The 21,475-nt window shown below is 43.6% G+C and overlaps 1 protein-coding gene across 3 annotated transcripts in view; it reads left to right on the top strand.

The window, feature by feature from the left end:
- LOC137360996 (netrin receptor UNC5C-like) overlaps positions 1-17,006 on the top strand; it is a 347,807-nt gene extending 330,801 nt beyond the window's left edge. For 2 of the 3 annotated variants that reach the window (XM_068026123.1, XM_068026050.1), the window contains 3 exons: positions 4,038-4,202; positions 11,218-11,396; positions 15,980-17,006. In XM_068026123.1, coding sequence (XP_067882224.1) covers positions 4,038-4,202; positions 11,218-11,396; positions 15,980-16,145 — 510 coding nt within the window. In that variant the 3' untranslated portion in view covers positions 16,146-17,006. The remainder of the gene's footprint in view (positions 1-4,037; positions 4,203-11,217; positions 11,397-15,979) is intronic. The other variant, XM_068026077.1, reaches the window with a different exon arrangement.
- Positions 17,007-21,475: the final 4,469 nt, after the last annotated feature.

Raw genomic sequence — 21,475 nt, 5'->3', positions numbered from 1 at the left:
ATTGCTCACTAATGATGGCGGAGGAGGGGAGACTGGAGTTAATTGCAGTCAAGAAGTCATGTTTTTCTGCCAGTTTAATCCAATTGTTGAACCCAATTTTCGCAAAATAATGGGGCATCATTCAGTTCATGCAATCCCACTTTGGAGACTTAATTGGATGGCTTCATTAGGATTATATACTTTTATTCCTATGGTTCTTAGAATTAACCCTTCACTGTATATCAGCTATAACTATCATCCTGTGGCCCCTATGTTTAAACCTTAGAATCTTGTCCCTCATTGTTAATAATATATTAATTGAATGTTTAATTGGATTCAGGTGGCGGGGATTAACTGGGGATTCACTTGTACTCCTATCTATAGGAGCAGACTGAAACCATAGAACCATAGAAAAATTACAGCACAGAAGGAGTCCAGTCAGCCCATCATGGCTGTGCTGGCCGAAAAAAATCTAGCCACCCAGTTATTAGGTTAGGAGGTACACGTTTGTAATGTGTGTCCATGTAAATAAAAGAATATAAGGGCTAAATTTTTCGGAGGACCTTGAAATCCCACCACTGGGTCCAAACATTGGGAGGCAACCCCACTCCGGTGGGTAACAGGATACTGGGGCGATATTTTGCTGGTCGCAGCCAATTGAAGTTGAAGATTGTGGCCCGCCCTCGAGAGATGCTGGCCCAATCTGAAGGCCACCATCTGAGTAGCTGAGACAGTGCCACCGCTAGTGGTGGCCATTGCTGAGGCTGCATCACCAGGGAGGGGGTGTCTCAATGGTGAAGTGCCCTCAAAGAGGGAGAAGCCAGGACTAGGCAGGCAGAGCCCGGTGATCGGGGGCAGGGATTGGAGGTGTTCTGGTAGCGCCTCCTTGGGCGTGGGGCAGCCATTGCTGCCCGGGATCCCCTCCATGGGCCAGGGAGAGCTTATTAAGGAGGGGCCTCCTTGGGATCCTGCTGAGAGGCCTCCAGGGTTTACTTGGTGGTCTCCCCATGCGGAGACGGGCAAAATGCCAGTGGGTGTAGGAGGTGGCTCTTAGTTGATTAATTAATTGCTTCACTTCTGGGAAGCCACGCCACTAAGGTTCCTGCTGGCAGTGTGCCATGGTGGCAGAAATATGTCCAGATCCTCTCCCGCAACCTTCCCCCCACCACATTGCCAGCCGTCCCACCTCCCTGTGATCTCCAAAGGGCTGAGCAAACTCAGCCCTGTGTGTAACGTTTAGGCTTCAGTTCTACCCTTCCCCACCTGGCTATCTGATTTTTTAAAAATGGTTTTAGAGATACAGCACTGAAACAGGCCCTTCAGCCCACCGAGTCTGTGCCGACCATCAACCACCCATTTATACTAATCCTACACTAATCCCATATTCCTACCACATCCCCACCTATCCCTATACTTCCCGACCACCTACCTATACTAGGGACAACTTATAATGGCCAATTTACCTATCAACCAGCAAGTCTTTGGCTGTGGGCGGAAACCGGAGCAACCGGAGGAAACCCACGCAGACACAGGGAGAACTTGCAAACTCCACACAGGCAGTACCCAGGATTGAACCCGGGTCGCTGGAGCTGTGAGGCTGCGGTGCTAACCACTGCGCCACTGTGCCGCCCCTGGAACACTTATTCTTCTGAACCCACTCTCCTTCATGCCCCGGGATCTGGTCACTAACATTATGCAAAACTTCCTGCCTCTTTGGCCTCCTGCTTTGCACAGCAAAATTTTTGCTATATTGTAATGCATGTAAATGCTATGAGTGATGGTAATGTCATTTGATTGTCAAAGTATTAAACATTCCTGTGGTAGAGAATGTTGAATAATCCTCTCCCATTGGGGATGAGCCTTTACCTGCTGTGCAATGTGTTTACTCAATGACTTAGTGTGCTCTGGAGAATCTGGTCAGTTAATAGTCATCAGATTGAGACAGTCAGTCAATGCTGCAGGTACAGTGCTGGTGGATGTCTGCTGTTTGATTGTACTTGTTTGAAAATGTGCACTGTTATGACCGAGGTGGCAGGAGTGCACTGTCTTTTCTAGTTCCACTTCTCCACAGGTCACAACATATATTTAAATGTTTACCCAGTTACTGTTGTGGTCAATCATAAACTCTACTCTTCATCCCAGAATAAAATACACCAACCAGGTGTCTTTAATAAACAACAAAATTATCAGTTTGTTATAAAACAAGACTTATTCAGTAATGAAGCAAAGCATTAACGCAGATTGAAATATGAACGTTCCCTTTTAAAATGCTCCACACACAAGCTCACAAACACACTCAAGAAAAATACAGAAATTCTCTCTGCAGAGGTCCATTACAAGAAAAAGAATACTTTCTCCAAATTCTTGCTAATTCTTGAAGAAAAAAGAGAAGATATGGAAGGATGTCAGCTGTCCCTTTTGGCCTGGCATCTCAGTATATGGTGATGGGTCACTGGGATCTTTTCAGAAGCAGTGTGTTTCAGGCGGCATTGAGAATTAATCTGGTAGGCTTTCCAGGAGAAATGTGGCACCAGGGGTTTCCGCAATCACACTCTGGTTTCACAGGGTTTTTTCAAAGACAAGGGGAAAGAGGAGCTGACACACTGAACGGTCTCTTAGAGAGGTGCAGGAAAGATGAACTGGGGTTTCTTTCTTAGCGGGCTGATCTTCAACTGCTTTTCAAACACTGTCCACACCCAATGGAACCAAAACAACATCTCAGAAGCAAAACCAAACAGCAAGTCAGAACCTCCTAACCCTCATAAATCTTGACATGTCACTTCTCTGTAAACATCTTCCCCAAGTCACCAAGGTTTCTGTTGTTTATTGAGCTTAAAGCACATTATTTCCAGCATAGGTTGTTTTTAAACAACATCTCATGTGTCCTTTTAGTGAACTTTGTAAAAAAAAAGCACATCCAAGGAATCTTTTCAGTATTAAAACACAAGTCCTCAAAACAATTTTAAAAATTGGGCACTTTCGTAACAGTAGAAATTGTGCTTCTGTATATAAGGCTGAAATTATAGCCGCCCCCCCCAACCCCACAACAGCGGGCTCGAGATGTTGGGTGGAGGGAGTCGTAAAATGGTGTGGGAGGTGGGGGTTGCTGTCCCCACTGCAAATTTATGAGGTACAGCGGCGACGAGAAACGGCCCACCCACCCCAGGCTAATCAAAGTTCTTAAGTGGCCAATTAACTGCCACTTAAGGGCCTCCTCCCACTGCCGCTGGTATTATACCAGCAGAGGGTGACCGGCTGAGGTGCCCCAGGAGGCCGCACAGTAAAACCTGGTGGCCTCCTTGTGGGCTGGGGGGCCCTCCTGATCAGGCACCCTGTGCCCCATGGAGGGACCCCCCCGCGGCCCAACCGCCCCCCCAAAACTCCCCCACAAGCACCCCCGCCCCGAACCAACCCCCCCCTGTCTCGCCATGGCCTGGCTGATTGTCCCCTGCGAGGCCCCACAAACATACCCTCATCTGAGGGCTGGTGTCCCTCCTGCTGCTGTGGCTGGGTGCAGTCCCAGCAGTGGCCACTGCTCCAAGTAGCGTTGCTGGGACTGAGAGCTGCCAGTCTGCTGATTGACCAGCAGCTCTTGGAGGTGGGATTTCCTGCCGCAGAGGTGTGGAAGCCCTGCCCAAGGCCAATTAAGGGCCTGTGAGGCATAAAATCCTGGCGTGGCGGAGGCGGGCTCACCCCCGACTTTTTTGGATCCTCCCACCAACATAAAATTCCGGCCAAAGTCTCTGTTTTGTCCTACAGTGGTCACTGTCCTTGCTTAGTGTGCAGTATGATCCCAGTTTGCTCAGAGGGTTAGGTCAGACATTGTGTCCAGATGCCATTGATTAGATTTGAACATCCTGCACTCACACACGTAGTGAGCCATAGGTGACTGAAATGGGATGGGAAACAGTATTCAAAAGGGTTCTTTACTGTCTGCCTTTTGTTTTCCTGACATCACCATTATCCACTTTAAATGAAACATTTATCAAAAATCAAAAAATAGCAAGCACTCTTTGCAAATTTTCCAACAACAATTTCTGTCCTTTTCCAACTAACAGGAAATTCCTTTCTACCACATATGGAGTGGCTGTCAAAGGAACCTTCACTGCACCTTCACACTGGAGCGTTTCAGTCGAGTCACCACCGAGCTGGTTTGTAAACTGTGTGTGCGGCAGGTGGAAGGCGAGGGACAAATCTTCCAGATCCAGAGCACTTTGTCTGAGGTATGTCACCCAGTCTGTACACATTGACGACTGAAGCTGGACTGGTGTAGACTGAGAACTATTGCCTTGTGTTCTAAAGTGTCCTTGTGTATACTGACCCTGACCAGTTATCCAGTGTTATAAGACACACATTCTGCAGGTTAATGAATGGTATCATTATCTCTTGCCATGACACTGGCTGGCGTGCTGTGTTACCGTGCTGTCCTTTCAATTCTGGGACCTCCAATTAAATATGGCCCAGACTGAGGGGTTGGCATTTCCCTGTCTATGTAAAACACATTTTGGATGCATCAACCAATTCATGACTCCCAGCTGTTGCCTGCCAATGCGAACCAATAGCGTATTTTCACTAATTGGCAGTTCACTGCAGAGGCCATCAGATAATTGGTGTAGGAATGAATTAAGAAAGGAAAAAGGCAGGTAGATAGATAGATAAACTGATGCAGTTATATACTGCCTTTCACAACCTTACAATGTCCCAAAGCATTTTACATTCAATTAAGTAATTTTGAAGTGTAGTCACTGCTGTAATGTTGGAAATGGAAGAATATCACACTGATTTTCATTGGGTGGAAAAGTTGCAAATGGAATTCAATCCGGAGAAGTGTGAAATAATGCATTTGGGGAGGGCAAACAAAGCGAGGGAATACACAATAAACAGGAGGATATTGAGAGGGGCAGAAGAAGACAGAGACCTTGGAGTGCATGTCCACAGGTCCTTGAAGGTGACAGGACAGGTAGATAAAGTGGTGAAGAAGGCATTTGGAATGCTTTCCTTTATTGGCCAAGGTATAGAATACAAAAGCAGGGATGTAATGCTGGAACTGTATAGAACACTGGTTAGATCACAGATGGAGTATTGCTCACAGTTCTGGTCACCACATTACAGAAAGGACATAATTGCTCTGGAGAGAGTACAGAGGAAATTTACAAGACTGTTGCCAGGGCTTGAAAGTTGCAACTTTGAGGAAAGATTGGATCGGCTAGGGTTGTTTTCCTTAGAACAGAGGAGGCTGAGGGGTGACTTAATTGAGGTGTACAAAATTATGAGGGGCCTAGATAGAGTAGACATGAAGGACCTGTTTCCCCTAGTGGAGAGGTCAATTACCAGGGGACACAGATTTAAGGTGATTGGTAAAAGGATTAGAGGGGACATGAGGAAAAACATTTTCACCCAGAGGGTGGTGGGTGTCTGGAATTCACTGCCAGGAATGGTGGTGGAGGCAGAAACCCTCAATTCTTTTAAAAGGCACCTGGACTTGCACCTGAAGTGTTGTATGGCTATGGACCAGGGACTGGAAGGTGGGGTTAGATTGGCGGCTAGTTTTTTTTAATTTTGTTTTTTAGCCGATGCAGACATGATGGACTGAATAACCTCCTTCTGTGCTGTAACTTTTCTATGGTTCTATGGCTGCTGAGATAGTAGATGCATTGGTTGTAATTTTCCAAAATTCCCTAGATTCTGGAAAGGTCCCATCAGATTGGAAAATAGTGAATGTAATTCCTGTATTCAAAAAAGGAGGGAGACAGAAAGCAGGAAACTACAGGTCACTTAGCCTCACATCTGTCATAGGGAAAATGCTAGAATCTATTATTAAGGAGGTTATATCAGGGCACTTAGAAAATCTTAATGCAATCAGGCAGAGTCAACATGATTTTGTGAAGGGGAAATCATGTTTGACTAATTTATTGGAGTTCTTTGAGGAAGTAACAAGCAACATGAATAAAGGAGAACCTGTCGATGTGGTGTACTTGGATTTCCAAAAGGCATTTTAAGGCAGAGGTAGATAGATTCTTGGTAAGCAAGGGGTTGGAAGATTATCGGGGGTTGGTGGAAATGTGGAGTAATCAGTTCAACCATGAACTTATTTATTTATTTATTTTATTTAGAGATACAGCACTGAAACAGGCCCTTCGGCCCACCGAGTCTGTGCTGACCATCAACCACCCATTTCTACTAATCCTACACTAATCCCATATTCCTACCACATCCCCACCTGTCCCTATATTTCCCTACCACCTACCTATACCAGGGGCAATTTATAATGGCCAATTTACCTACCAACCTGCAAGTCTTTTTTGGCTGCGGGAGGAAACCGGAGCATCCGGAGAAAACCCACGCAGACACAGGGAGAACTTGCAAACTCCACACAGGCAGTACCCAGAATTGAACCCGGGTCACTGGAGCTGTGAGGCTGCGGTGCTAACCACTGCACCACTGTTATTGAATGGCAGAGCAGGCTCAAGGGGTCGAGTAGCCTACTCCTGCTCCTAATTCATTTGTTCGTATGTATGTTCGTATTTGATAAGGTGCCACATCGAAGGTTACTCCACAAATTAAGAGCTCATGGTGTGGGGAGTAACATATTAGTATGGATAGAGGATTGGTTAGCTAACAGGAAGCAAAGTTGGGATAAATGGGTCATTTTCAGGTTGGCAAGCTGTAACTAGTGGAGTGCCACAGGGATCAGCGCTGGAGCCTCAACTATTTACAATCTATATCAATGACTGGATGAAGGGACAGAATGTATGGTTGGTAAATTTGCTGATGACACAAAGATAGGTAGGAGAGTAAATTGTGACGAGGACATAAGGAGTCTGAAAAGGGATGTAGATAGGTTCAGTGAGCGGGCAAAGATTTGGTATAATGTGGGAAAGAATAGAAATACAGTATATTCTTTAAATGGAGAGAGATTGCAGAACTCAGTGGTGCAGAGGGACCTTGATGTCCTGGTACATGAAACACAAAAGGTTGGTATGCAGGTACAGCAAGTGAGTAGGAAGGCAAATGGAATGTGTTGTTTATTGCAAGGGGAATCGAGTATAAAAGTAGGTAGGTTTTGCTACTGTTATACAGGGCATTGGTGAGACCACATCTGGAGTTTCGCAGACAGTTTTGGTCTCCTGACTTTAAGAAACGATATAATTGCATTTGAAGCAATTCAGAGGAGGTTCACTCGACTGATCCCTAGGTTGAAAGGGTTATTATATGAGGAAAGGTTGGACAGGTTGAGACTGTATCCATTGGAGTTTAGAAAAATGAGAGGTGATCTTATATAAACATATAAGATCCTGAGGGGACTTGGCAGGGTGGATGCTGAGAGGATGTTTCCCCTTGTGGGAGAGACTAGAACCAGGGGACACAGTTTAAAAATAAGGAGTCTCTCATTTAAGCCATAGATGTGGAGAAATTATTTCTCTCAGAGGGTCATTAGTCTGTGGAATTCTCTTGCCCAGAGAGCAGTAGAGGCAGGGTCATTGAATATTTTTGAGGCTGATTTCGATAGATTCTTGATTGATAAGGAAGTCAAATGTTATAGAAGGTTGACAGGAAAGAAGAGTTGAGGCCATAATCAGATCAGCCATGATCTTATCAAATGGCAGAACAGGCTTGAGGGGCTGAATGGCCTATTCCTGCTCCTAATTCAATTGTTCGTATGCCTTGTCAGATGTTTGAGGGAGGTCACAAATGCAGCGTGTTAAAAAGAAAGAACAAATTTGTCTTTATAAAGCACCTTTCACATCTTCAGAAAATCCAAAAGTGAATTATTTATCATTGGTTTCTAGACAGATACGGCAGTCAGTCTGTACAAGGTCATGTCAACAGCAAATTAGAGTAATGTCCGGCCATTCTGTTTTGGTGTTAGTTGTGGCTCAGTGGCAGCACTCTTGCCTTTCTAAGTCAGGAACTTGAGCACAAAATTTAGGCTGATGCTTCCCAGTGCAGTACAGAGGGAGTGCTGCATTGTTCTAGATACAGTCTTTCAGATGAGATGTTAAACTGATGTCCTGTCTGCCCTCTTGGGTGGATGTCAAAGATCTCACGGCTTCTATTTTGCAGAAGAGCAGGGGAGTTCTCCCTGGTGTCCTGGCCAATATTTATCCCTCAACCAGCATCACCTTAAGCAGATTATCTGGTCATTATCACATTGTAGGAGCTTGCTGTGTGCAAATTGGTTGCCATGTTTCCTACATTGCAACAGCGATTACAGTTCTAAAGTACTTCATTGACTGTGAAGTGCTTTGGGATGTCCTGAGGTGGTGAACGGTGCTATAGAAGTGCAATTTTCTTCTTTTTTTTCTGGGCTCATGAGCAGGAAGGACAGAGCCGATGAAGAGAGTCGGTAAGTGTCTTGATCTGAATTGGTCAGTAACAGGAGGTCAGCTGCCTGGCACTGCACCAAACAAGGATTCAGAGAATCTCCGAAAGGGGCTGTTTAGTACCTAACTGAAATCAGCAAATCTGTCACATTGCAGATTTTTCTTCTGAATTGGTATTATTTACGCAACCTCCAGCCTTTTATGTCGTGAAGACGCCTTTGATAGGTTGCTTCATCTGCAGGATTCCAGTCCCAAATTTTAGCTTAACAAAAGATGAATAGGACATCATTAAACTGTGATCAAAGACAAAGGAAATTATATTTTTATTTGAACTCGTAAGTCATATGAACAGTTTGTATATGTTTATCTGATGTAACTCCCCCACTCCCAAAACACACTCTTTCTAGAAACCCGCATTGAAGTTGTCTCCGACCTCTGCACAACCCTGGCTGCTAGTTTGTTTTGCAGATGGTTATAAAGACCTGCCAAGTTCTGTACCGCTAACCACCTCCAGCACTTTCCCGGACCTTTGTCGCAAGACAATAAGACTTGTGGTGAAAACTAAAGGGGCCACTGTCTCTCCCAAGGCAGGGTGATGTCGGAGCAATGCTAATTTTATCAGCTGCTACGTTAGCTTAAATTAATAAAAATTAACTGTGAATCCGTTGAAGCAGGGCATCCTGCCTCAATGTCAATCCCATCCATCCTCTTCCCCTCCGCTCTACCCTATTATGGTGATGGCATCTCTTCACTTGCACCTACTCTAATGTTCCGTTTCCTTTACTTATCCTTAACTTCTCAGGTACTATTTGCAAGATTTCCGTCCAGGAGGTTCAAAAACAGCACGTTGCATTTATATAGCACCTTTGACATAGTAAAAACCTCCCAAGTGCTTCTCAGTCATCACATAACATGAAGAACTATTAGGACAGGTGATGAAAAGCTTGGTCAAAGTGATTGTTGCTTTTAAGCAGCAACTTAAAGGAGAGAGTGAGACACACACACAGACAGAGAGATTTACAGAGGAAATTCCAGAGCTTAGGGCCAAGGTAGCTGAAGGCACGGCTGCCAATGGTGGGAGATGGAAATTGGAGATGTGTGGCTAGAATTGGAGGAATACTTGATGGGCTGTAGGATTGGAGGAGGTTACACAGATAAGGAATTGTTGTTTTGTAGACCAGTCATTTAAAAAGGATCTGTAAATTACCTGTCGCGATGTCCACAGCCAGTTAATGTGTCAGAAACTGGATCCACAGAGTCGCCTATTGGTCAGAACCTGCAGCTACATCCTGGATGTTGACATAGCAATTCACAATGGTGCATTTCGACTGAACAATGTGAGCAAAAATGGTGACGACCGGAAATAAGATTTGTGCATCACAACCAAGGTTTTAATATATAAATTTGAGATTCTAGCAACCTAATGGAATTTACTCCAATTTAGTATTTAATGTAAGTTCTGAAGGCAATGATGTGATGAAGATGTCTGTATTTGAGCTATTTTACAGGTTATGTTTTACACAGCTTTTTTTATTCTTTCATGGCAAGTGGGTGTCACTGTCAAGGGCAGCATTTGTTGCCTATCCCTAATTTCCCTCGACAACGGAGTGGCTTGCTGGGCCATTTCCGAGGGCAGTTAAGAGTCACCCACATTGCTGTGGGTCTGGAGTCACATGTGGGCCAGACCAGGTAAGGACAGCAGATTTCCCTCCCTAAAGGACATTAGTGAACCAGATGACAATCAGTGATAGTTTCATGGCATCATAACTGAGACTACCTTTCAATACCAGATTTTTTTATTAATTAAATTTATTGGTTTTACTAAACTATATCACAACAGGCATATCTTTCTGTGCAAGGTTTTAGTGAGAGATCATTTATATAATGCCTTGTCACGTCCTCAAGATATTCCATAGCATTTCAGAGCACAATTTGTTACATTTCAAGTGTAGTTACTGTTGTTATATCGGCAGATTTTAATTAAATAAAATAGTCGCAGGGTATGTTGAAAGTGTTGAAGTCTAGTTGCTGGGAGTGCCCTCTAGATAAGAGTCACAATTTGTGCTTAGAGCAATTAAAAAATCAGAACTCTTTCAGGAACCATATCGTATTCCAGAAATGAAAATGTGACTGTGCAGAGAGCTGATCGCAGATAAGGAGCAACTCTGCTCCAGGCCAGTCATCTCCCCATGTTTCACTTGGAGACTCCTGGAGCTCCACATCTTAGCTTGCACCAGGCCCTGTTCACCTATCATCCCCCTGTGTCATGACCTACACTGGCTCACGATCTAGTAACACTTCAGTTTTAAAATTCTCATCCCTCCATGGCCTCATCCTTCCTTATCTCTGAAACCTCCTCCAGCCCCTCCAAGATATCTGCACTCCTCCAATTCTGTTCTCTTGTGCATCCCCAATTTTAATCGCTCCACCTTTGGTGGCCGTGCCTTCAGCTGCCTGGACCCTAAGCTCCGGAATACCCTCTCTAAACCTATCCGCCTCTCTCTCCTCCTTTAAGACGCTCCTTAAAAGCTACCTCTTTGACTGAGCTTTTGGTCACCTGTCCTACTACCTCCTTATGTGGCTTGGTGTCAAATTTTGTTTGATAATCATTCTTGTGAAGCACCATAGGACGTTTTATTATGTAAAAGGCGCTATGTAAGTGCAACTTGTTCTTACATTCAATTAATTATTTTGAAAGTGCTTTCACTGCTGTTATGTCAACATTAGGTACCCATTATGCAAAAGCACTATAAGCTGGTTCCCTGTATGTTGAACTCAGCTCGAGCTGCTTGTGAAATGATGCTGTACATGGGATTTTACAGCGGTGTAGGTTCCAGCTGAGATTGTGAACCAATTTGAACCAATAGTAAACTAAGCAGTAGTGAATGCTGACGGATTCTCATTTGTGCTTCAGGACATCCGGCCGATGGAAGTTTTGCTCGTCGAGCCAGACAGCAGTGTCACAACCTTGATGGGCCCCAATGCTTTCAGAATCCCCTTCTCGATCAGGCAGAAGATCTGCACAAGCCTGGATGCTCCGAACAACAGGGGCAACGACTGGAGACTGTTGGCACATAAACTGAACTTGGACAGGTAAGGGAATTTGATGTAAATGTGTTCATGGTGACAGTTTTACTTATAGAAGTAGCTTTGAAAAAGGATGGTAGTTCAATAAAGGTGATGAATAAGAAAGATTCAACACCTTCCAAGATTACAGAACACCCCAAACTACTTTGCAGCCAATTAAATATTTCCTCGAGTGCAATCACTGTTGTAATGTAAGAAAAAGAACAGTCAATTTGTGCACAGCAAGCTTCCACAAACAATAATGGAATCAATGTTAGGCAAGAAACCAAGAAAAACTCCGCTGCTCTTCTTCAAAATAGTCTCACAGGATCTTTTACATCCACTCAAGGGGGCAGATAGGGCTTGGTTTAATATCTCATCCAAGTGATAGAACCTCTGATAGTGCAGCACTCCCTCAGTATTGTACTGGAGTATCAGCCCAGCTTTTTGCTGGGAACCCACAACTTTCTGACTTTGAATTCAGACAAGAGAGTTTTCCACTGAGCTACAGCTGAAACTCACTAAGGGCTGCCATTAAGTGTTTACAAACTCCTGTCTAATTTCATCAGTTGCCAGTACACCAGGCTGTGTTGGTATAGCTGAGTATTCTGACTCGGGGGAAGGCTCCAAGCTCTGAATGGTGGATTGTGTAATAAATGGTCTATAGCACTAAGCTGTCTTTGAGTTTTGTCAGAAGGAGGTCAAATGGCTCTTGAGATATGGCGATCGGGAGCCAAGTCCCTTTTGGCTGTGGGGGCGCCAACAAAACTTAGGGATATGGGGATTGGGGAAGATTTCAAGGCCTTGGAGAAGATGCAGAAGCGATACCAGGGATGTGGGACTTCAGTTATGTAGAGAGACTGGAGAAGCTAGGGTTATTTTTCATAGAGCAGAGAAGGTTAAAGGGAGACTTAATAGATCAAGATTCTGAAGGATTTGATAGAGTAAGTAAGGAGATACTGTTTCCACTGGCAGGAAGGTCGGTAACCAGAGCGACACAGATTTAAGGTAATTGACAAACGACCCAGAGAGGAGATGAGAATTTATTTGTGCAGTGAGTTATGACCTGGAATGCACTGCCTGAAAAGGTGATGGAAGCAGATTCAATCGTAACTTTCCAAAGGGATGAATACTCAAAAGGGAAATATTTTCAGGGCTATGGGGAAAGAGCGGTGGTTGTGGCGCTAATTGGATAGCTCTACCAAAGGGCCAGCACAGACACAATGGGCCGAATGACCTCCTTCTGTGCTGTTCTCTGCTTCTCTGATTTTCAACTTGCTGCCCAGGTATAAAACTTAGTGCTGTGATTTTAATTGGGCGGTTTCTACAAAGCCAGCCCCACACCTTACACCTGGCTGGAAAGTTGTGAACCTAACCTGGGGAGTTCTGTAACTACGAGGAGTACAAGGATCTTGCGGTTTAGTGGCTTTTAGGACATGAGGATAGCATAAAAAATCTGCAGGATTCTGGATTAAAAATAAATTTCCAAATTCACAACTTTGGAATCACCTGATCGTTACATGAAGAAGTGACCAATGAGGTTTCAAACATTTTTAAATTCAAGTAAACCTGATCAGACATCACAGAAGAAGGATATATATATAATATTATATTTTATATAGAGAGAGAGAGCCAGTGTGTCACTGTAAGAGAGAGAGATTGGCAAATGCCATAAACAAATACTAAAGCAGCTACTTAAGCTTGATCAAAAAGGCAGGTTTTAAGAAGACTCTTGGGGTGGGTGGGGAGAGGTGGAGAGGTTTAGGGAGGGAATTCCAGAGCTTAGGCCCGAGGCAGCAGAAGGTACGGCCGACAATGGTGAAAATCAAATCAGGGGCCCAAATTGGAGGAGTGCCGAGATTTCAGAAAGCTGGAGGAGAGATAGGGAGTGTGTCAGTCCAGGGAGGGATTTGAACACGAGGATGAGAATGTTAAATAAACTGAGCTACTGGGTGACCCAGCTCATTGTTCCACCATCATCAAAACAGTGCGAGCCCTTTCAAATATTGTGTTGCGGAAGGAGACCAAGTCTTTGGCTCTGCCCTGCCTTTCAGTTCATTAAATCAGGCAGTTACTCCAAATAGCAGCAACATGTAGCCTGTTCACCAAACTCCTCTGAGCTTTAATTGTCCAGAACTAACAAAGCGTAATCTTCACAAAAGGAGAAGCTGCTAAACCGTGTCTCTTCAGCCCCTCCATCACACACAAACTGGGTATAGAGCTGTCAGCAGCGACAGCAATGCGGGATTTATCATGTAGGAGCTGGGTAGGCCGGGGGAATTCAAGAGTAGTTTAAGGCCAAATCTCCACAGATTAAATGGAGGTTCCAACGGAGGTGCAGCTAACAGGACCATATTCCCACAGAAGCACAAAGAATCAGTAACGGGGCAAATCGAGAATAATTTAATCGCGAAATGGTTTATAAACCCCTCGGTGTGTTTATGGCTTTCCAGTCACCATTCCCCCACCCAATGTTATTTTCTCCGTGAACAATCTGAATCTTTCAATGAGTGGCAACCACGCTTGGGTTGCCAACCCTCCAGAATTGCCCTGGAATCTCCAGGAATTAATGCTTAACCTCCCAAGGTACCTCTGTGAGCAAAACCAGGAGGAAAATCATCAGGGCGTAAAAAAAAAATTGTTTGTTTCTTCTCATTTTCCTTGGCCAGTTTTGTTTATTAGTAAAAAAAAATATTGGGAGCTGTTTGACCAAACAGAGTGGTTGGAGGCTGGAGATCCTGAGATGAAATCTCCAGGAATACATCTACCCAGAGTTGGCAACCGTAAATCACTCCCAGGAACGCAATATTCTCATCCACCAGACTGAAAAGGAGGGCTAGAAGAGACCAGCAATTTCACCAAATAGTGGTGGATGCTAACAGATAGTCAAGTCACATGTGTGTCAGGGATTTAATTTCCTCTTTGAAATGAACGGTTTGTCTGTTTATTCATGTCGTTGGCATGCTGACATTGTTGGTTTGGCAAATGTGTAGGCCCCTGCTTGTACTCTGCATTCTTAACAACCAATGAGGTGAAATTGCAATCTCTTAAATGCCACCAAAATTAATTGAACAATGGCACACACACGGAGCAAATTAAGTTCTTCTCACTCGAAACCTCTTGGGGATCTTAATGTGACAAAAGTTGTCAAATGTACTGGAGCAATCAGGATTTTTCTGCTGTAATAACAAGATGCTACCACAAGATGGCAGAATTGTACCATCTGATGGGAGGGGACTGTGTTGTCACGTGTCTTCAAGTGACACTAAAAGTCAGAACAAATTTGCCTGATTTAACCTATCCTTTTGAAAAGGTTTTTCCCTGCAAAAATCTCTTTGCCCCAAGACCTCCCTGTTAATGTTTTCGTTTTTGGTTTGTTATGCTCGTCTGGCATCCAGTGTTTGCTCAGTCACGATTTCCAGCTTAAACAACAAGTTGCATTTATATTTAATGTAGAAAACTTCCCAAAACACTTCACAGGAGCATAATCAGACAAAGTTTGACACTGAACAACATGTTAGGACAGATGACCAAAATCTTGGTTAAAGAGGTAGTCTTTATGGAGTGTCTTTAAGGAGATGAGGTTTGAGGAGGGAATTCCAGAGCTTAGGGCCTAGGCAGCTGAAGGTACAGCCGCCAATGGTAGAGTGATTAAAATCAAGGATGCTTAAGAGGTCAGAATTGAAAGAGTGCAGAGACCTCAGAGGCTGCAGGAGATTACAGAGAGACATAGAGAGGGGCACGGCCATGGTGGGATTTGAAAACTGGCAGCCAGTGTAGGTCAGTGAGCTCAGGGTGATGGGTGAACGGGACTTGATATATGTTAGGGCACAGCCCGCGTAGTTTTGGATGAGCTCGTTTTTAGAGGGGGGGCGGGGGTGGGGAGGGGTAAAAGGTGGGAGGCTAGCCAGGAACGCATAGCCAGCTGTAAATTAATTGATTTGCTGTTTGTGAAAACTTCCTATGTGCTGATCGATTGGTATGTTCTGCGTAACACTACATAATTCATTAGTTGTACTTTGCTTTCGAATGGGAGCTGGATTTCCTTATTTTCTGTAAGTCACTAAAGCTACAACAGTTGATATTACCTGATTGCATTTTTCATTCAGCAGCAGGCAGTTCCACTTCTTAGGAAATCTTACAGCACAAAAGGAGAACATTTGGTCCATCGTATCTGTGTCGTTTCTTGGAGTTATCCAATTAATCCCACTCTCCCTGCTCTTACCCCATTAGCCCTGGAATTTTTTCGTTTTCAAGTATTTATCCAATTCCCTTTTGAAAGTTACTATTGAATCTGCTTCCACCGCCCTTTCAGGCAGCGCGTTCCAGATCACAACAACTCCCTGCGTAAATAAAGCCTATCCTTATCTCCCCCTCTGGTTCTTATGCAAATTGCCTTAAATCTATGTCCTCTGGTTACTGACCCTCCTGCCAGTGGAGACAGTTTCTCCTTATTTACTCTCAACAAAATCTTTCATTGTTTTGAACACTTCTATTAAATTCCCACTTTAAGCTTTCTGCTTTGCAGAGAAGGACCCCATCTTCTCTAGTCTCTCAGTTAAATAATCCCTAATCATGTGCCTTTTTTTTTGTTTCCTTTTTCTACTCAGTTATCTGAATTACTTTGCAACTAAATCCAGCCCGACTGGTGTCATCCTGGACCTGTGGGAAGCCCAGAACTTTCCGGATGGCAACCTGAGCTCTCTCGCAGCAGCACTGGAAGAAATGGGAAGACATGAGACAGTCGTCTCCCTAGCGACGGAGATAAAATGCTGACTCTCAGACGCGCGTGTGTTCGGTAAAGTAGGAGCAGAAACCAACAAACCGCGGGTGGCTTGTGCCAGCCAATCGGGTCAGTCCCGCTCTTTTTGAAAATGCCCTTCCAATATTGTGTACGTTATCGCAAGGTTTAAGCATTGTGCTGCAGTCCAACTAAACCTGCCCACCTATCCTACTGCTGTTCCTTCTCAGCTTGGCTGTACGCGGCTTGGTACAGGTTTTTTAATGGTTTCCTAGGAAACGGAATTATGTATCCAAATGTGTGGATAAACTTTCTTTACGATCCTGGTTTCTGCGATTACGCCATTCTATGAGAGCTGGATTTGCTTGTCGTGTGTCTACAGTGCAAAGCTCAAGGCCAACGTCAAGAGTGCATCTACGCTTCCTTCTCTTTTGTAGCAGCACTGAGGGAGAGAGCTGAAATTGTTAAGGAAACGTTTTTTGTATACAGGCTCGCAATTGAGAATTGTTTTTTTCCCTGAAGGACATAAAACTGTTTGTGACATCTCCTTCCACCTCCATCTCCTCAGTCGCACTTCCACCATTTTTATGTCAAGTTTATTGGTATTGGGAGTTAATGATATGAAGACTACATTCACACAAATTCCCCGGGTGCATCTTCCTCAACAGCACTTTCAAAGAGACCTTTTTTTTTCCTTTTCTATTCCCACCAGAGGTCTATCCCCTCAAGCCGCCCAGAGGCAAATCTTTTCAGGCAAATCTCTGGACACCTGGGCAGCCGGATTGAGGTGTGTCGGTGTATTTTTAATCAATGCATTATGTATAAAAGTTTTATTGTAAATCATACATTTGTATCAAACACCTCAATGCTTATGTGAATTCAGATTATTTTTGAATAAATTCCGCTTTTTTGAGATCGTAATTCAGGTTGCATCTCAGAGCTTTCATTGGAGCACATTCCAATATCAAGGGACATTAGGAGCCTTCAGTACAGCAGTCTGAAAGTGGACTGGTTCATAAAGTTTAGTATTTCATGCAGTTTTGATACTTATATTTATGCCAGAATTGAATTTTCAAATCATTCTAGGTTTGTTATTCAACAATGTTATGGAAGTATTTTTATTGGTACAGATTTTGTTTAAAAAAAAATGACTTTGTTTTAACAGTGGTATTTACTCAGAATTGATTTGCAGCCCAGATAAAATTCCCAATGCTGTTATCACTGTCGTTACATATAACAATGTCACAATGTTAGGCTGCTTGCAGCTATTGTGACTTTCCAAATGAATGATTTATTGGTCATTATTCCATTACATCCAAGGCATCTTCTGTGATCCAGGAAAGATCATTTAAGCCCACACAAAACAAATGCGTTTTATCAAGCATAAATATTTGCTGGGAGTGAGCCACAGGGGTTACCATAAGAACACAAGAAATAGGAGCAGCAGTAGGCCATTCGGCTCCTCGAGCCTGCTCCACCATTCATTAAGATCATGGCTGATCTGCTACCTCAACTAGTAATCCAGAGGCCCAGGCTAAAGCCTTGGGGACATGGGTTCGAATCCCACCACAGCAAATGGTGAAATTTGAATTCAATTAATTAAAAAAAAATCTGGAATTAAAAAGCTAGTCTAATGGTGACCATGAAACCATTGTCAATTTTGTACACATTTTGATTAATGGGAAAATACTGAGAAGTGTAGAGGAAGTGAGGGACCTTGGAGTGAATGTCCACAGATCCCTGAAGGTAACAGGATAGGTCGATAAGGTGGTTAAGAAGGCATATGGAACCCTTTCCTTTATTACCTGAGATATTGAATATAACAGCAGGGAGATTATCCCAGAACTGTATAACTCATTGGTTAGGCCACAACTTGAGTACTGTGTGCAGTTCTGGTCACCTCATTACAGAAAGGATGTAATTGCTCTAGAGAGAATACAGAGGAGATTTACAAGGATGTTGCCAGGACTGGAAAAATGCAGCTATGAGGAAAGATTGGATAGGCTGGGGTTGTTCTCCTTGGAACAGCGAAGGCTGGAGATTTGATTGAGATGTACAAAATTGTGAGGGGCCTGGATAGAGTGGAGGTGGAGGATCTATTCACTTTAGCAGAGAGGTCAGTGACAAGGGGGCATAGATGTAAAGTGATTGGTAGAAATATTAGAGGGGAGATGAGGAAAAGCTTTTTCACCCAGAGGGTGGTGGGGGTCTGGAACTCACTGCCTGAAAGGATAGTTGAGGCAAAAACCCTCAACTCATTCAAAAGGAGTCCGGATATGCACCTCAAGTGCCGTAATCTGCAGGGCTACGGACCAAATGCTGGAAGGTGGGATTAGAATAGGTGGATCGTTTTAGACCGGCACAGACACGATGGGCCAAGTGGCCTCTTTCTGTGCCTTAAACTTTCTATGATTCTAACTTCACTTTCCTGCTCGATCATATCAGAGCCTTGAAGAAATTCCAAAACATTGGTCAATTTTACTTCAATAATTTGATACTCTTAGTCTTTTTTCAGCTCACTCTTTGAGGTTACAGTGAATGCTTGTGTTTTTTACAGTTTATTCATTCACAGGATGTGGGCATCACTGGCCAGGCCAGCATTTATTGCCGAGCCCTAATTGCCATTGAGAAGGTGGTGGTGAGCTGCCTTCTTGAACCGCTGCAGTCCATGTGGGGTAGGTACACCCACAGTGCTGTTAGGTATGAAGTTCCAGGATTTTGACCTGCTGATAGTGAAGCAACAGCGATATAGTTCCAAGTCAAGATGGTGTGTGACTTGGAGGGGAACTTGGAGGTGATGATGTTCCCACAAGCAGGTTTTGGAAGGTGCTGACAAAGGAGCCTTGCTGCGTTGCTGCAGTGCATCTTGTAGATGGTACACACTGCTGCCACTGTGCACCGATGGCAGAGGGAGTGAATGTTTAAGCCAGCGGAGGGACTGCCAATCAAGCCAGATACTTTAATTGGATTAACATGGAAAAGATACCAGCGCAAAATGGATCCATTCCCCTTTATGGTATTGTTTTGGCAGCTTTCTCTTCTAAACACAATCTGTTGGCCAATTTTCGAAACACGAATGTTGATACGAGCGAATTCATTTGCTTTGCTTTCTATGAAGTTTCCCCAGAAGGAAATTCTGCCTCCATTTTTTGAGTTTGCACTCGACACTCTGGAAGGCCACAAGCTCATTGCTTTCGTTTTCTCAGATGCGCCACTGATCCCATCGTCCGGGCAGTTAAAGATCAAGCCTCGTCGCCCTATCACTGCCCTAAGCTGGTGATTATACAAATTGTGAGGATACGGAAACATCCTGTAAATATCTATAAAGAATTAAAAGTACATCTGGTGGAAACCAGATGAAACTCTGAAAAAGCAATGAAATACCAGTGTCCATGTCACGAGACATATTGCAGAGAAATTAGCGTTTAGAAGGAATACTTTGAATAATAACCCTCCTCCCCTTCACCTATTGGGACAGTTAGGTAAATAATTTTCCCATTCCAAAACCTGTCTCCTGGTCTATTCCCCAACAGTGCCTGTTGTACACGTTGGACAATAGGTGTTTTGTGATGCAGCTCACTTACGTCATTCCACAGCCAGTCCTACTCTAGAAATGTTTTCTTGGTTCGTCTTTTCCTCTCCAACATTCCAGGAATTACATTTTTTACGATTAACTCAATTTTGTTATTTTTAGTTTTTCAAAGCTATTCAGTCATTTCTGAGCAATTAACAAGTTAAAATACAGTAAGTTTACACTAAGTTAAGCGAATGTACATTTTTTATAGCTAATAATTTGAAGCAATGTTTGTGTTTAAAAAAAACTTGCATTTATATAGCACCTTTAATGTAGTACAACATGCAAATTGCTTCACAGGTTCAAATATTAAACAGAATTTGACACTGAGCCACATTAGGAGATATCAAGGTGATCAAAGGCTTGGTCAAAGAGGTAGGTTTTAAGGAGTGTAAAAGGAAGAGGGAGAGGTAATCAGGGAAGCTCAAGAGGCCAGAACTGGAGGAGTGTAGAGATCTCAGAGGGTTGTGGGGTTGGAGGAGATTACAGAGGTGTGGGGGGCGGGGGGGGGGGGGGCGGAGTCTATGATGGATTTGAAACAAGGATGAGAATTTTAAAATAAAAACAAAACAGTTTGAAAATTTTGCACAAGCTGTGGGTCTGGCTTTCAAAATAAGTCACCAATTAAAGGAATTATAATTTATAACCTATCCCATTCAAAGTACCCTGCAACCTCCACAGTTCCCCAAAAGGTGCACAATGCATACCTTTCACAATTTGAGTGTCTTAAAGTATTTCCCAGCTAATGAAGTGTAAAAGCTCTTAGAATATAGGAAACACAGCAGCCAATTTGCACACAGCAAGCTCCCACAAACAGAAATGGGATCATAACCAGATAATCTGTTTTTAGGGATGTTAGTTGAGGGATAAACATTGGACAGAACTCCCCCTACTCTTCTTTGAAATAATGGCACAAGATCTTTTGCATCCACCTGAAAGGACAGGGGCTCAGGTTAATGCCCCGTCTGAACAATGGCACCTCCAGCACTCCCTTAGTACTGCACTGGAGTGCCAGCCTATATCTTGTGTTTGTGTCTCTGAGTGGGACTTGAACTCACAACTTACTGTCTTAAAAGTGAGAGTGCTATCCATTGAGGCACAGTGACAGTAATGGCGTTTGCTGACACATTCACATATGAAGACCGACCACTTGTAGTGACCAAATAGCTGTCATTATCTACAGAAGGAGGTGCAGGGTACATCTTCCACTTGCACACTCCACATGTGAAGGCTTGCCTGCTGGGAGCACGCGTCAGGATTTCATGCATTCGCCAATTTTGCTTGCGGTGGAAAACTATGGGTTCAGCGGATGCCTCTTCCTGATTATGCACCCCCAGGAGCATGCCATTCAAAACATTCTCCTCATATCCAGTACCACATTGGGAAGGCAGGGAAGGGAAAAAGCTAACAACAACAAACAGGAGCATCTGGAAACAGGTTGCCCAATTTTGGAAAAGTATAATCACCAAAAGGTGTTTTTATTACTGATGAGCAACAACAATTTGTTTTTTAAATGGCTTGTTTTAGCTTTGGTGTCCGTTACTTACAAAGACCATCAGTCACAGAGTTTTGCTTCTGGAAGACTGGCATTTTCATAAATTAAAATATTTAACCCATTCTGAGCGCACTGACATTGCAATTCATTTGCATCACAATGCAGCAAAACCTTCCAACAATTCCCATTGAGTGACTGGTTTACATACCACACATGACAATCTCATTTTTTAAAAATACAGTTCTTTTTCATTGAGGAGTTTCAGTGCTTGCTATTAGATACACCAACTATTGCGT

Source organism: Heterodontus francisci, chromosome 1 (genome assembly GCF_036365525.1).
Source record: "Heterodontus francisci isolate sHetFra1 chromosome 1, sHetFra1.hap1, whole genome shotgun sequence".
Classification (NCBI taxonomy): Eukaryota; Metazoa; Chordata; class Chondrichthyes; order Heterodontiformes; family Heterodontidae; genus Heterodontus; species Heterodontus francisci.
Note: the sequence above shows the minus strand (reverse complement) of the source record. Positions and strands in the feature narration are given on the sequence as shown.